Here is a 16,117-nt window from a genome sequence, read left to right on the forward strand (position 1 = left end):
CTCCATTCTTTAAAGCAATGACACCGGTTCAGCTTATGAAAACCTTTCAGCGTGGCCTCTGTTCCCACCAGTTAACATACCTCCCTCTGGTGGACAAACAGAGACTGTACATTTAGCCCATGGAGTTCTTTCTGTTTTTCTTTTTTCTTTTATCCAATTCTTTCGGTTTGGCTTCCAAAACTACAGGTCTTTGCTTGTTTTATCATACTATCTCTCCTTTCCACCAGACTCAACATAGTGCCTGGTTTTTCTAAGAGACATTTTTAAGACTCGATTCTCAGAAAACCACCCGAGAAAGTAATCAATTTCAGCTCCGAAGACAGAACTGTAATTGTGACACAGTTACAGTTGGGGTGGAAAATAAGAGAAGACATTGAAGAAATTAAAATAGAAAATATCAGTACTAAAATAAGCAGCCAACTCCAGAATTAAGACAGAAAACACTTCCCCACAATGAGTAAATGCTAACAGTAGGTGCGAACCCGACAGCTAACTGGACAGTAACAGGATTCCTTTCTGGTTCGCAGCTCCCCTCGTGGCTCACTCCCAAAGCCGACGTGAGGCCCCGGGAGCGCCGCGGACCGTCCTAGAGAGCGCGGGTCTGCGGGGCAGAGAGGACGCCCCACGCAGCGATCACCGGGAGCCACAGCTACCGAACGCAGATCCGGGCTGAACGCACAAATCCCGCAGCGGTCGGACTGTACCGGTCCGCAGGTTTAGGAGGATCGGCCGCCCCTCCCGCGGCCGGAGCAGGAGGCGAGGGTCGGTGAGGCCTCCGGCCGGCAGTGCAGTCCAAACACGACGAACGCTCCTCGCGCGGGAAGCCAGGGCCGCCGGGCCGCGCGCCCCAAGTCGGAACCCGGCTCGAACCCCCAGCCCCTCAGATTCCGTTGAATTGCCGGAGCGCCCTCCGCGGGTATGACTGTCCTGGAGCGGCAGCCCCTCCGCGTGAAAGACCTTGACCGCAGCCCCTTCTCCAGATCAGATTCTCCCGGTTCCTCCTACCACGCCCATCGCTCGGACAGAAGGAGCCAGTCCCGAGCCAGTTCCCGCGCGCCGCGCCCCTGTTCAAAGCGCGTGGGCGTGGCCCGCTCGGAGCCTAGCCAATCGGAATCCGCACTCCTCCCGGGAGGCGCTCCGGACCAATCACACCCTCGCGGGCGGGAGGCGGGGAGACGCAACTGTCGAGCTCGCGCAGGCGTGGTGCAGGCTGGTCGGCGCCTCTGCACTGCGAGGGGCGTCAGCGCAGGTGAGAGAGCGGGTGCTCCGGCTCTTCTGCCGAGAGGCCGCCCGTGGGGGTCTGCGGGGTGGGGGTGGGGGGCGGCTTTCTGCCTGTCGGGGGACCTTCCTCTTCTCCGACTATCGGCTGTGGAACGGAGGCTCTGGATGTCTTGACAGCCGTGGAGGGCGCGCGCCGCCGGCCTGTCACCCTGTCCTCCGGCCGCCCCAGCCATCTCGCTGCCACCACCACGCCCCAGCGGCCGCCCCCTCCCAGCCCCCGGGCCTCCCCCATCCCTTCCAGGCATGCCCCTCCCCCCGGCCGTCCCGCCCCCTCCTCCCTCTCCCGTAGACATTCTCCCTGCCGGCCCCCCACCCCCGCCTCCTCCCTGCTCCCTCAGACGTACCCCTGCCCCCCCCACACGCTGTGACTTTTGCATATTTGTTTTATTGTCATTGAATCCCAGTGTCTACTCACTGAGAAAAAGTGGTAAGGATTAGTATATAAAAATAGTGGTTAATTACCTAGTAAAGTAACTGGTTCCAGAGATGATGGTCTTAAAGGTGTGGCTGAGGAAATTTAGAATAATTTACATGAATGACTGTTGTAGTGTAATTGATTCTATTTAACATATTAATTTGCCTGTAGTATTACTAATTCTGTTTAAATATTTCTGAGTGTGTCAATTGTGGAGGAGCAACAGCCCTGGAGATTAGAAGAACCAAAGAATGCTTTGTCTTTGCACCCCAGTTCAGGAGAGTACCTTGACCCAACCAATACACAAACTTAGTCACCTTTAAACATATGGTTAAGATAGATGCCTCAGTTTAAGTTTATGATTATCATAAGTTGCTATCGTCCTCCTAACTACAATCTATGACCACCGGGTAATCTTCTGATTATAATTAGTTTTCCAAGTAGGAATAACTTAGGGAGAGAATATGTGGAGTTAAAAATTTTACTGTAGTTTTACAAATTAATAAATTGACCTTTTAATTAATGTTTAAGTCTTTGTGAGTGAGCTTGGCATGAATTAGTACATCTAAGCCCTATCAAATCTAGGTTTACTGCCAAGTTGAAGTTTTAGACTACAAAACTGAGAACCAGATCCTGAAATGTGACCTTTTCCACATATAAGTGAGTGAGGTCATACAGTATTTGTCTTTGACTCATTTCACTTAGTATAATGCCTTCAAGGTCCATTCATCTTGCTGCAAATGGTAGGATTTCCTCTTTTTTATGGCTGAATAGTATTCTATTGTGTATACATACCACAACTTTAGCTGTTCATCCATTGATGGATGTTGTTTCTGAGTCTTGGCTATTGTTAATAACACTTAGAACATGAGGATGCAGATATCTTTTCAAGTTAGAGTTGTTTCCTTTGGATGTATTCCCAGAAGTGGAATTGGTGAATCACTTTCTTTCTTTTCATTGCAGAATGATATTCCATTGTATGGACATTCCCCATTTTGTTTATCCATTCTTCAGTTGACAGAGGTTTGGATTGTTTCCATTTTTTGGCTATTATGAATAATGCTCCTGTGACCATTCATGTACAGATTTTTAAGTAGATACGTTTTCAGTTCTCTTGATTATATACCTAGGAGTAGAATTACAGGGTTATAAGTTACTCCTTGTTAACTGTTTTGAGGAACTGGCAGACTGTTTTCCAAAGCAGCTCCATCGTTTTGCATTTCCACCAGCAACATATGAGGATTTGTGTCTCCACATCCCTCACCAACACTTAGATGCTGTCTTTTTGGTTATAGTTATCTTAGTGGCTGTGAAGTTACAGCTTGTTGTGGTTTTGATTTGCATTTCCCTAGTGACTAATGATGTTGGGCATCTTTTCACGTGCTTATTGAATTATTTGTGTATCTTCTTTGGAGAAATATCTATTCAGATCCTTTGTCCATTTTTTAATCAGGTTGTCTTTTCATTATTATTTATATGTTCTGGATACAAATAAGTTCCTTATCAAGTGTATGATTTGTAAATGTTTTCTCTCCTACTGTGTATCGTCTTCTCACTTTCTTTTTCTGGCTGTGCTGGGTCTTTGTTGCTGCACGGGCTTTCTCTAGTTGCGGAGAGCAGGGGCTACTCTTTGTTGCCTTGCGTGGGCTTCTCATTGCAGTGGCTTCTCTTGTTGCGGTGTGCATGAGCTTCAGTAGTTGTGGCGCACAGGCTTAGTTGCTCCACAGCATGTGGGATCTTCCCAGACCAGGGTTCGAACCCACGTCCCCTGCATTCTTAACCACTGCGCCACCAGGGAAGTCCCTCACTTTCTTCCTTCATGATGTTCTTGAAGCACAAAAGCTTTTAAGTTTGATGAAATTCAGTTTATTTTTTCTTTTGTCTCTTGTGCTCTTGGTGTCATATGAAAGAAGACTTTGCACAACGCAAGGTCGCAAAGATTTACTCTTATGTTTAATTATTTTTCCATTTTATCTCCTTAATTTTTGCCAGATATAGAATTCTAAGTCAACAGTTTTCTCTTTCCATATTTTAAAGATGTGGTTCCACTGTCCTCTGGCATGCATTGTCTCTGAGGAGACATTTGCTGCCTTTTTACATTTGTTCCTCTGTACATAATATGACTTTTTTTTCCTCCTCATGCTTTTTAAACTTTTTATCACTGGTTTTCTGCAGTTTAATAAGGCTGTGTCTTGGTGTTTTCTTCATGTTTCTTATGCTTGTGGCTCCATGAGCATTCTGAATTAGAAATCAATAGTAAATACAACTCTGAAGCTCTTCATGTTTGAAAACTGAGAAATCTGTTTCTAAATAAATTAAAGAAACCGTAATGGAAATTAGAAAATTTGAGAATAGAGGAATAAACATTCTACATATCAGAACTTTGTAATGCACTGGTACTTAGGAAGCAATGTATAGCATTATATGTCAGAATTGAAAAGATAACTCTATACAAATAAATGTAAAACAATGCAATAGATAAATTTGTAGAAAAACTTAACTTGCCAAAATTGACTCAAGAAGAAATACAAAGCTTAAATAATGCTGTAATATTTAAAGAAATTGGATTTGTAGTTTAAAATCTTCTCACATTGAAAACGCCATTACCAGGTATCATTCTGTCAGACATCTTAGAAACAGATAATCGCCCAGACTCTTCTATAGGATGTCAAACTAACTCATTTCAGGAGGCCAGCTTAACTTTGATAACTGATGACGAAATTAGGAAGGAAAATTATAGGCCAGTTTTACCCATAAGCAATAGTGTTGAAAGTTTTTCCTCTAAGGTTAGGAATAGGATAAGAATACCAGCTGTCAGCTCTTTTCTTCAGCATTGTACTGGAAGTTATAGCCAGAACAGAAGACAGGAAAAAGGTTAGAAGGGAAGAACTGATTATTCATGGATGATATATGTAGAATTACCAACCGCAGACCGCCTCCCAAATAGGTTCATCATTAGCATTAGTAAGTTTTGGTTTAAAATCTACTGTATTTACATATATCAATAAGAAGTGGGGAGAAAATAGAGTTTTAAAAAAGATAAAAATATAAAGTACTTAGGAATGAATCTAACAAAAGGTAAACTCTTTACAGAGAAAATTATAAAACTATTGAAGAGTGTCCAGAAAGACCTGAACACAGCATGCTCGTGAATTGTAGGCTCACTGCCATAAAGACGTCAGTTCTCCCAGAATTGATCTATGCAGTCAGCGGAATTCCAGTCCAAATCACAGCAGCTTTCTGTGTGTGTGTGTGTGTATTTGTAGACTTTTTAAACTGTTCTAAAATTCATATGGGAGAGCAGAGGACTAAGAAATAACCAAGGCCTTCCTGAAAATAAAGAACAAGGGGGAAGAACTCACCTTCCCATATACCAGGTCTTACTAATAATAAGCTACAATTAAAGCAGTGGGGTATTGGCTGAAAGAGAATACAGTTGACCAACGAAACAAGTTCGATAATCCCAAAACAGGGCCATCCGTACATGCATGGAAATTTATGCCAGCATCAGCAGGGAGGGGATGGACTTTTCAATAAGTGGGACTAGGACACTTGGCTTTTCACATGAGGGAAATAATTCAGACTTGGACCCCTACTCACACTATACACACAAACTGATTGCTAGTGGATCAAAGACTTAAATGTGAAAGTGTCTAAGTTTGGGGGTAAGGAAAATTTTAATACACAAAAGTGTAAATATTAATGTAATTGATTACATTAATATTATGTATTTGTCAAAAATGTCATGAATGAAGTGTAGAGACGGCAGCAGACGGGGAGGTGGTGTTTGACTCACCTGTGTAGCCAGAGGTAGCCAGAGGGGGGAGTAGGGCTGAGAAGTGGGGAGGGGCTTGTTTTCGATGAGAGAGATGTTGAGCATGTTTGAATGTTGATGGGAAGAAGGAAGGAAGATTGGAAATACTAAAGAAAGATGAAATTGACGGAGTGGACTCTGAAGGGTTGAGAAATACGTGGGTTCCAAACTACGTGGAGAAAACCCCAGACCTTGAAGCATTAGTTTATAAACCTCTCGTTGGAGTGATGACTGTCCCCCGTCACTGCCCTTGCTCTCCCCCCACAGCTAGTACTTGACCGTCCATTTCTCTGCTGGGCACCTCAGGACGCAGTGGTGAGCAAAGCTAGACCCAGGCTCTGCCTCAGTAGTTAATTATTATCAGTGGAGACAGACGTTAATATAAAGCATCTAGAGTTTTTGTAGAAATTTTTGCATTGTTTTATGCTTTATTTTTTTAGATGTGTTTGCTTGAATAGATAACTAGAAGGAAATAGAAAAAACTCAGACTTCCTTCTCAGAATAGAGATTAACATGAGGAGTTTGTCCTTCAGTGAATTGCAACCGTGTGCTAAAAACTGGGGTCACTGTTACTGACCCTTTCGTGGGTGCCCCTTTTCTCCACAGGGATCCCAGCCAGTGTTGAGTGCGGCGCCGGGAACCGTGTGTGGGTGATTCTCCCTGGGGTCATGCAGAGAGCATCCCGTCTGAAGAGAGAGCTGAGCCTGCTGGCCGCGGAGCCGCCCCCGGGCATCACATGCTGGCAGGATGGGGACCGAATGGAAGATCTGCGAGCTCGTAGGTTTCGCACCAGGCGTGACGGGTCACGACCCTGTCAAAGGTCGTGCTGAAGTTTGAACACCTGTGTGTTCTAAAGTAGGGGACAATTGCAAGGTCAAAGTGCCCAGCCATCTTTCTACCTAATTTGTTTACATTTATAAAAGGTTTCCATGACATTTTTTCTTTGGCCTTTGATTCCATCTTTTACTGATTTGTAAGCCAAGATCTGGGTATCAGCTTTGAAGCAGTGTTAGTACCAAAGCTCACCTTCTCAAATATCTGTGAGGCCAGATGGGAAACATAAGTGTTCAGAATGCTGCGTTCCAGCCAGAGCAGAACTGCAGGTTGTATGTGATCTGAGGCCAGCGTTGTCCACCTTCTGTTTCGATCTCCTGTGTATTCTTTGATTGACACCAACTTTGGGTACACTGGTACATTGCATGGGGACTTGTTAAGCCCTGAGAGAGTTTCTGTCCCAGACCCAGCTGTTCCGTTAGGACCAGACTTCATTAGGTCCATGGGGTGTGGTAATTCAGATCATCTGATTACCTCTTGACGTTTTGTTCTTTTTTTTTTTTTTAAAGAGATATTAGGTGGAGCAGACACACCTTATGAAAAAGGTGTTTTCAAGCTGGAAGTTAACATTCCTGAGAGGTCAGTGTGAAAACTATATCCTAAATTTCCAGGGTAAAGCGCAGTTACCGGAAGACAGAGCAGTGTCGTAGGGTGTTGAATGCAGGAGTTCAAGTACCTGGATTTTAATCCTCGTCCTACCATGACTTAATGTGACCTTGGGCAAGTCATTTCATGTCTCTGGAGTTCGATTTCTTTTTCTTAACACGGAGCTGGATCACATCTAGGCCTCACCCCCACCCCACCCCCTGCCCGTCACTGTAGTAAACTATACATAAAATTGACCGTCTAAACCGTTTTTAAGCACACGGTTCAGTGGCGTTAAATGCACTCACACTGTCATCCAGCCGTCCCCCTCATGCATCTCCAGAACTTCTTCGTCTTCCCAACCTGAACCCCCGCATCCATTAAACACTGGCTCCCACGGCACCTGGCAGCCACCCTTCTCTCTGCCTCTGTGTTAAGGCCCCTTTTAATCCAGGTCTCCTGTAGGGCTGTCATCAGGGGAGTGGTAGCTGTAGTGTAGTTTGTGATTTGTAGATACCTGTTCACCAGGCCAGGCTTGTTACAGGTCCTGAGAGAAGCAGCTCAGTAATCACGGGGGGCGTCAGTTCTGAGACCGATGGGGATTTTCCAAATGCAGTGTATAAATCAAAATTGGATCCTGTTTTTCAACACCCATCTGTAAAAAAAAAAAAAAAAAAAAAAAAAGGGAAAATTGAGGAAATCTGAGTAGTAGATGATACTGGAAAATAATTTTTATATTTTATTCATAGGTATACTGATAGTTTTGCAGCTCTATAGGAGAGGGACCTTATTCTTAGGAGAGACATGCTGAAGTATTTAGAGGGTGAAGGGGCTTGATCCAGGTGGTGGGTATAAGAGGGTTCTCAGTACTATTATTTCAACTTTTCTACTGTTCATAAATTTTTGTAATAAAAATTTGGCAAGAGCAAAGGTTTGCCTCTCAAAGGCTGTCGTCCTAATTAGTCACCAGCAGCTGTTTATAATGTAAGAAGCAGTATTTCAGTAAAATTTCCATACTCTCCTGTGCTTTCAAAGGTACCCATTTGAACCTCCTCAGATCCGATTTCTGACTCCCATCTACCATCCCAACATCGATTCCGCTGGAAGGATTTGTTTAGATGTTCTCAAGTTGCCGCCAAAAGTGAGTGGTGGGAGCAGGGCCAGCCCTCTCGCCTGCCGTGGCCCTCGGCTCTAAAACTTGTGTTAGAGAAGCACGTTCTTAGGGCCGCTGTCTGTCTGCCTGTCTGCCTAGGGCGCCTGGAGACCGTCCCTCAACATCGCGACCCTGCTGACTTCTGTTCAGCAGCTCATGGCCGAGCCCAACCCCGATGACCCGCTCATGGCCGACATCGTAAGCGCCCCCGGCCCCCCCGCTCGCGGCCTGCTTTCCCCACGCCCTGCTCTCCGTTGGGGAGGCTCGCGTAGCGCCTGCAGCTTGGTTACCAAGTCCCTCCTCTCTCCACTGACTCTCTGCTTCCATCTCAGTCCTCAGAGTTTAAATACAACAAGCCCGTCTTCCTCAGGAATGCCAGGCAGTGGACAGAGAAGCACGCGAGACAGAAGGTGGGGTGTCTGTACAGCTCTGATTGCACTCCTGTTGTTGCTCTGTTAAGCGTGAGTGTGTCCCTGTGTGTGTAAGTGTCTATTAGACTTGCCAGGTTCGTACTGGACACTAGGATGGCCGGTTGATCTTCTCCTACCGCAGCCTTCTACATAATTATTCAGCAGATAGCTCAACCGGCTGGAGGGTTTCCCAGCACCCACGACACCACAGGGCAGCCGAGGTCTCCTGTTTAGGCCAGAAGGAGCTCTTTGCAGGAGAGGGGAGGGGCGGGAGGAGAAATGGACGTGGAGGAAGGGAGAAGGAGAGACGTCCCCGTTTTACGTCCATAGTTCCCTCATTTAACAGAAGGCGGAGTTCAGGAGCAGGGATGAGCACACGGGGGTTTCGCTGGGCTGCCCCGCACTTCAGACTGAGCCACGAAGCGGTTAGTGTCACTTGTGAGAAGAAGTAAAAATTAAACAGTACAGAGGATTGGGGAAGCTGGTTTCGGAGAGAATGTCCTATCCAGGGGGCAGCAGAGAAGGACCTGGGAGAACAGTCGGTGTGAACCTTGTGCTCTGCCCCGCCTGCTCCTTTCTAGGCTGATGAAGAAGAGACGCCTGATAACCCCCCGGAGGCGGGTGACTCAGAAGGGCACAGCGAAGCACAGAAGAGGAAAGCCAGGCCCCTGGGCGGCGTAGAAAAGAAATTCTGCCCTGACGTTTAGGGTGGGGTTTGTCCTGGCCCGTCTCAGTTAATAGGTTCTTTGCCAGCATGGTCCAATTTGCTTCCGTTTCTGGAATGTTTTTCTTTGTATTTGATGACATTATCGTTTTTATATCCTGTGAAACAGACCTTGTGTATTTATATGTTCTGCTCTACATTGATTCTCTGAGTGCAGTTTGTTTTATTTAGCTCATACATATGTGTCCCCAAACTTGTAAACCTGGAAAATAAATAATCATCTAGTGTTGAGTGTGTGTTTATCCTGAATGTGTGCCTGGGAGCAGACCGGCCAGAGAGCGATACAGTAAGAATGTGAAAGTATCTGGAATTGTCGCCCTTCATTTTGCCCACTCACCAGCATCACTCGGGGCACTGGACGATGGACGTGGGGGTCAAATAGCCTCAGAGACAGTGCGGTGGCCGTCACGCTTCCGGGATTCTAGGTGTTCAGAAGTCCTAAACACAGTGTGGGGATAAGGTGATTACCCTTCTGTTAACGTTTCTCGCAGTGTGCACTTTCTGTGACTTAACTTACGTGGCTGTGGTATAACTTTCGTTTGTTCAACAAATAGCGACTGAACACCTGCTGTGTGCCGAGTGTTTTAGAATAATATAATGGTGAGAAAATCAGGCATGGGGTTAACCAGATAGTCGTACAGATTTACATGGATTTTCACAGTCCTTTCTGTCTCTAGCTTTATTTCACGGCAAGTGCTAAGGTGCAAGCTCGAATCCCTGCTCGTGACTTCACGGTACACTTGGGCCTGTGCTTATCATTCCGTTTAGATGACGGAGAAAACAGATTTGGGCAGAAGTCGGCTGAAGTGGAACGAGGTGCCGAGTGAGAGCAGTTGGGGCTGCCTAGGCAGAGAAGGAGACTGTCACGTCCCACCTATATCCCAGGCTGGTGGTCCTGTGCCAGGCTGGGCACCGTGCACGCAGAGTGCATGCAGTGAGCAAGCAGTTTCCCTTCATCCGCTGCGGAACCGCCCTGCGCTCGGCAGTGGCCTGCCTTAGAGCACGAGTGGTAGCGACAGACGACAGCGTCAACCGAAAATGTAAATTTCCTCTGTGTCCCCCCCCACCCCACTTCATAAATTTCCAACTTCTACATAATTCTTGAACCCATTTCTCAAAATCAGCTACCGTTCTCTTGTTAAAGCCTAGGAATTAATTTTGTTCCAGGCTTGTCTCCTATACTTGGGCACATTTAAGTCAGATTTGGGGTTTCTAAATGCAATTAGTGTATCAGCCAGGATGCTTGCAGCTGTGAGATCCAACTGGCTGGTGATAATACCCGGGAAGTTCTCTGCCCTATTTACCGGGAGTTGGGGCCAGGGCGGGCGTCTGGACTGGTGGTTCAGAGGCTGTGTCTCTCGTACCTGCCATCCGTCCTCACTGTCCCCTCCTTCAGCTTCTTCCCCTCCTGGAGTGACCACCAGCAGCCCTCAGGGTCGTGTGTTTCTTGTTCACATCCAGCGGCAGTGGAAAAGCCAGCCACTGTGGCAGGGAGACACCAAGTGCTGATGGTGTCGATGGGGGTACAGGCCAGGTGTGAAGCGGGATGGCCTTAGGGGTCGTTGTGGGAAAGGACAAGCCCCCTCGACAGCTGGCCACCACCAGGTCTCTCACCTGCACTGCCATCACGGCCGGTACCTTGTCCCCTGGCCTCCAGCCTGGACCCTCTGCGGTCCATGCTCCTCACAGCAGCAAGAACAAATTCAGATGATGAAAGAGCCAGACTGCATCTCCTCCTAAAACCCTCCAGTGCCTTCCCTCAGCCTCCCCTCCCCGCACACCCTCCGCTCTGTACACCACACTGAGCCGCACTGGCCCCCTCCAGTCTCAGCACGCCAGCCCCTCCGGCCTGTGCCGTCCCCGACTCTACCTGACTACCTGGATGGTCTCAGCCCACACAGCTGCCTTGGGATGCCCTTGTCCGGCCCCTCGGAAGGAGCCGTGGCCATTACCTGGTGTACCTCATGGCCCTGTACCCGTCTGCCAGTGTGTCCACTCCAAGTGCTGGGACATAGTGGCCACAAGGGCCTTGGCACTGATTGCAAGAAATACCAAAGCCAGGAGTCATTAATTAGAAGCCATCCCTCCATCTCCGGGTTAACAAGTACACGGGACTTGGGCAGAGAAGAGAAGTGAGAAGAGGGAGATGAGGAAGCCCAGCCCCGCCCGCAGCCCAGGGAAGGATGGAAAAGCATCAGAAGCGTGAACACAGGTCCAGGAGACCCTGGCCGGCCCAGGCCCCCAGAGCCCTGCTCTCCACGCTTTGGTTTTGTCCTGTAGAAGCGGGGGACAGTTGTGGGGGCTGACCGGGGTGCTGCACCCAGAGCGCCGAGCACGGGGCCGACCCCGCGAGCTTAGCAGGGGCTGGGGGCGGGGACGACAGGCCAGCCACATAAGGCCTCAAAGCGCTGCTTGCCGGGACAGGCAAGCTACGCCGTTCCCCCGAGTCGTAGAGGAGATGACGTGACTGATCCCAGAGACACTGCGGATTCCAAGTATCCTCTCCTGCTGCCCCCGCGGCTCCCCAAAATCTAAGTAAGAACAGATTTACCACCCACCATGCAGGCTGAGACTAGGTCTTTACCCTTCGGCTGCGGCGGGAATTCGGCACAGACAAAGCTCCTTTCCCAGCCAAGTTATTTTTCCATCAGCCAGCAGCTCCCCGAGGTTGCCCTGTTTAGGTTGGGGCAGCCTGGGGGAGGGAAGGACAGGGGCGCGCTGCCCCCGGGCTGACTGGCCGCTGGGAGGCTTGGATCCCACACAGGGAGCCCGGACAGCTGTGACAGGTGGGGTGGTGGGCGCAGGTCTCTGTGCCCAGAAGCTACGCCTGCACTTTCTCCTTCTGTCCAGTCAGCATGGCTCCTGCCGGGGCCACCGAGCGCCCATCCGCCCCAGCTCTCAGCCTCCATCAGGTGACAGGTCCCCTCGGTTTCTCCCCCTCGTGGGCTTGCCTCTCCCCCGACCCCACCTCCCACTGGGCCGGACCTCCGTCCTCCCACCCATCGCTGCCTCCCTTTAAGCAGGACCTTGCAGCTCGGCTTTGGAGAAAGGCCTGCTGAGCCGCTTTCCCCCAGACACCCCCAGCAGAGGCAGCTGCCCTGGGGGTGAGCTTTAGTCTTGGGGTTCTCCCCAGACCCGGAGGTATGTTTGAGACCCCCTGCACACGTCCTCTCTGGGGAGCCCCCAGCTTCCCCCTGCTGACAGCTCACCAGCCACCTTGGCCCGTGCCAGGGGACACTCCTCTCTCATGGCCCAGGGTCCCCGGCACAGTCACCCGTGGACCCCTGCGAACCCACAGCCTTCCTGCCGGGCTCCAAGCCCAGGTTGCCAGCCTTCTTCTTAGGAGCGGCTCCTCCGGGGACCCTTCCTCTTCCGTGTCAAGTGTGCTCAAGGCTGAGCCGGAAGACAGCTCAGAGCCCCAGTTTCTCGTTGCTTTTTGGATTAAGTAATAACATCTAACATCTCTCAAGTACTTACTAGGTGTCATGAACTAAGCTAAGCTCTTTACATGAAAAATCTCCTTTAATCTTTTCAATAACCTTCAGAGCTTAGGTACCGTTGTCATTTCCATGTTTCTGATAATGAGACAGAGAAGTCAAGTAAAACTCAGGACTGCGGGCTGTCAACAGAAGGTCTGGGAGTTGAACCCAGGCTGGACCAACTCCACAACCTCACGTACCAACTACACAGACACTGTTCTGCCTTTTGTGCCTCTGCCCCTCGGCCCCGGGCAGTGCTGCCACCTGACGGTCCTGTGATTCTGTAGCCTCCTGTGAGCTCCCAGGGGAGATCCTGCAGGGGTCAGGTTCAGGGAGGAAGCCAGGAGGCTGGTCTCCTGCCCCTCCGCCCTCACCCTCCTCCACCCCTCCCCCTCTGCCCCGCGGACCCCCTCCCAGCACCACTCTCCCCACCTGACAGCCCACCCCGCCCACCCTCCTTGCCTGTCCAAAGCCCATTCACGGCTGCCCTCTTCCCCCAGGGGTTGCTAAGAGGTGAGTGGGTTTACTCCAGGCTTTGGGCGGGGGGTGTTGAGAGAGGGGTCTCCTCTAGCCGAGCGACAGATCGCACACTCGCACCCGAGCAAAGGAGTCATCGCTTCACAAACCGAGGGGTCCAGTCATGCTTTCCCCAGGTCCCTGGGAGCCCCGGAGATGGGAGCCCGTCCTCGGACCCAACGCGGTGGCAGAGAGAGAATAAGCCGAGAAGCCGGAGTCACGGCCACCACTGGACCCGGAGCCGAGACCCCTGCAAGCCGCATGCATTAGGGGGCGGTGGGAGCAGTTGCTGAAGTGGAAGCAATGTTCCCAGAAGGAGGAAAGCGGCCACTGGGCCAGAGCAACAGGCATCCCAGGCACAGGCCCACCCCAAGGAGAAAGAAGCCACAGGGCGGAACTTCAGCCACTGTGGTCCCCCGGAGGGCTGCTCCCCAGACAGAGGGGCGGGCACGCGGTGGCCCTCGGTCTCACCGCTGAGGCGTCTGCGGCTCTGCCTCCTCCTGACGAGGCTGTGACAACAGACCCGAGGCTGAGTGTCAGGGTGGCCCTTTTCAGGGACGGGCTGGCTTAGCTCCCATCCCCCTGCCAGGCGGCCCCTTGACAGTAGGGTCTGCTTACATGTACTCGTTTATTTTGATTCATTTATTCTTTTATATATGAGATACTTTACTGGGTTTTTTTTTGTTCTTTTTTTTTTTGCGGTACGCGGGCCTCTCACCGCTGTGGCCTCTCCCGTTGCGGCTCCGGACGCGCAGGCTCAGCGGCCACGGCTCACGGGCCCAACGGCTCCGCAGCATGTGGGATCTTCCCGGACCGGGGCACGAACTCGTGTCCCCTGCATCGGCAGGCGGACTCTCAACCACTGCACCACCAGGGAAGCCCCACCTTTTTTAAAAAAAATCTTTTGGCTGTGCCCAGCGGCATGTGGGATCTTAGTTCCCCGACCAGGGATCGAACCCGGCCCCCTGCGGCGGAAGCTCACTGTCTTAACCACTGGACCGCCAGGGATGTCCCGGCACTTTTTATAAATTATTTTAAAATTCTTTTAACAGTGTTTGAGTTGGAGATTATTATTCCAACTTTCTACATGGGGAAGATGATTAACCTGACAAAATTCAGTCAACTAGTAGGTGGTTTAGCTGGGATTAAACTCTAGCAGGGCCCCCCAGACACATCAGTCCACACACTGCCCTTCAGGGGACCAGGGTAGGGGCCTGGCCTGAGTGGTCAACCTATGATTTGGCCTGGTGGAGAGAAGGATACCCGGCTAGTCGGATTCTCACTCAACCTCTCAGGACGTTGCCTCGGAAACCCCAAGAGAAAACAAGGCCACCAGCCCAGGAGCTGAAGCGAGGGATGCAGGGTGGGGCCTCGAGGGAGAGCAGGGCTCACAGGGAGGCCCCTGGAAGCAGAATTTATGAATAACACAGACTATTCCTCAAAAGGAGCTACGAGGTCAAGAGAAGATGTCGTGACTTGTAAGTGGCCTTTGACCCCACAGTTCCACTTCTGGGAAGGTACCTCACGGGTCTACGACAAGTGCAGTGAAGGACACACCATCCCAGTCTGAAGAGAGGGTGGGGGAGAAGATTCCCAGGGCAGAAAGCAGGCTGAGACGGTCAGCCAAGGACAGAAGGGTTCGCAGTGTCAGGAAGGGTCCAGGGTGCTCAGAGTCTGAGGATAGAAACCCCATGGCTCGGGCGTTCTCTCTAACCCAGTGCCAGGTGCACAAAGGCACTTAAATCTGGGTGGGCAGGGTGACCCCCCCTAGGCTGTGCCCCGACGCCCCAGAGCCCAGGGCACAGGGCACCCTCCTCTCTCAGAACAGCCCCCACCCCATGCCCACAGACCCACCAAAGAGAAGAGGAGAGGGGCCGGGGACCCGGGGGCTTCACTTCACTGGTGCTTTTTTTTTTTTTTTTGCTGTATGTGGGCCTCTCACTGTTATGGCCTCTCCTGTTGCGGAGCACAGGCTCCGGACGCACAGCTCAGCGGCCACGGCTCACGGGCCCAGCCGCTCCGCGGCATGCGGGATCTTCCCGGACCAGGGCACGAACCCGCGTCCCCTGCATCGGCAGGCGGACTCTCAACCACTGCGCCACCAGGGAAGCCCACTGGTGCTTCTTTATCAGAAGGATCCGATCAATATTCACAGCTCGGCGAGCCCGGGGCCCACCCGGGCGGGGTGCACCAGCACAGAGGCCAGAATGGGTCAGGGGTCCCACGGCCGGCGCCGTCCTCACCTACTCGGGCCTGCGGGGAACCGTCGTCAGTCATCCCCACTCCCCAACCCTGGACGGGCAAAGCTGGGAAGGAGGCTCGAAGCTCGAGGTGGAGGGGGCACGGCAAAGGGAAGGCCCCGCCTGAGGCTCTGTAACCGCGGCCTCACACCCAGCCCTGAGCTGGGTTTCCTCACGGTGTGGACAGAGCCGCTCAGGACCCTCTGCTGCAGGTGGTCCGGGGAGGCGGGTGGGCACCGTGGGTGTTCCACAGCAGCACTGTCAGAGGCCAGGGTGGCGGGAACCAGCATCTTCACCACCACGGCCCCGGGACGGACTCTTCCCCGTGGGCACCATCTTGGAATATGTCATCAATCCAAGACAAAGGCATCTACATGCATTGAATTATTTGGCTTTTGATGTTGAGTTTAATCGATGATATACCTATCTTCATAATCTTCTACTGATCACAGCGGAGAGAACCAAGGATTGACGCAGACTTGCAGGAAAGCCAGGCGAACACGAAGAGACTTTACTTCGCCTCTCGTGTTGGGTGAATGTACAACATCTACGAGGCTTTTGAATAGTAAAAAGAGTTCCAGGCAAACACCTCTCCTCCAACCAAAAGGTGGAGCCCTGGCCAATGCCCAGCTGGTTAGGAACAGAACACAGACAGCGGTGGGGCTG

At 50.8% G+C, this 16,117-nt stretch overlaps 1 protein-coding gene across 2 annotated transcripts; it reads left to right on the forward strand.

The window, feature by feature from the left end:
• The first annotated feature begins 1,222 nt into the window (after positions 1-1,222).
• On the forward strand, positions 1,223-9,673 carry UBE2T (ubiquitin conjugating enzyme E2 T). 2 transcript variants are annotated; one of them, XM_079923202.1, is made up of 8 exons: positions 1,223-1,249; positions 6,117-6,287; positions 6,854-6,923; positions 7,965-8,070; positions 8,182-8,280; positions 8,415-8,492; positions 8,839-8,917; positions 9,074-9,148. In XM_079923202.1, exons 2-8 carry the CDS (start codon positions 6,179-6,181, stop codon positions 9,076-9,078), a joined length of 546 nt encoding a protein of 181 aa, XP_079779328.1. In that variant the 5' UTR covers positions 1,223-1,249; positions 6,117-6,178; the 3' UTR covers positions 9,079-9,148. The 2 variants fall into 2 exon arrangements, with proteins under 2 accessions (XP_079779328.1, XP_079779327.1); XM_079923201.1 differs by lacking the exon at positions 8,839-8,917 and having other exon boundaries at positions 9,074-9,673.
• Positions 9,674-16,117: the final 6,444 nt, after the last annotated feature.

The sequence above is a fragment of the Stenella coeruleoalba genome (genome assembly GCF_951394435.1).
Source record: "Stenella coeruleoalba genome assembly, chromosome: 1".
Classification (NCBI taxonomy): Eukaryota; Metazoa; Chordata; class Mammalia; order Artiodactyla; family Delphinidae; genus Stenella; species Stenella coeruleoalba.

Excerpts from the sequence above, each read along its gene's own strand:
- UBE2T (XM_079923201.1), top strand. The coding sequence starts at position 6,179 with ATGCAGAGAGCATCCCGTCTGAAGAGAGAGCTGAGCCTGCTGGCCGCG. Across the intron at positions 6,924-7,964 it reads GAAGTTAACATTCCTGAGAG|GTACCCATTTGAACCTCCTC; the intron begins GTCAGTGTGAAA and ends GTGCTTTCAAAG. Across the intron at positions 8,071-8,181 it reads TTCTCAAGTTGCCGCCAAAA|GGCGCCTGGAGACCGTCCCT; the intron begins GTGAGTGGTGGG and ends CTGTCTGCCTAG.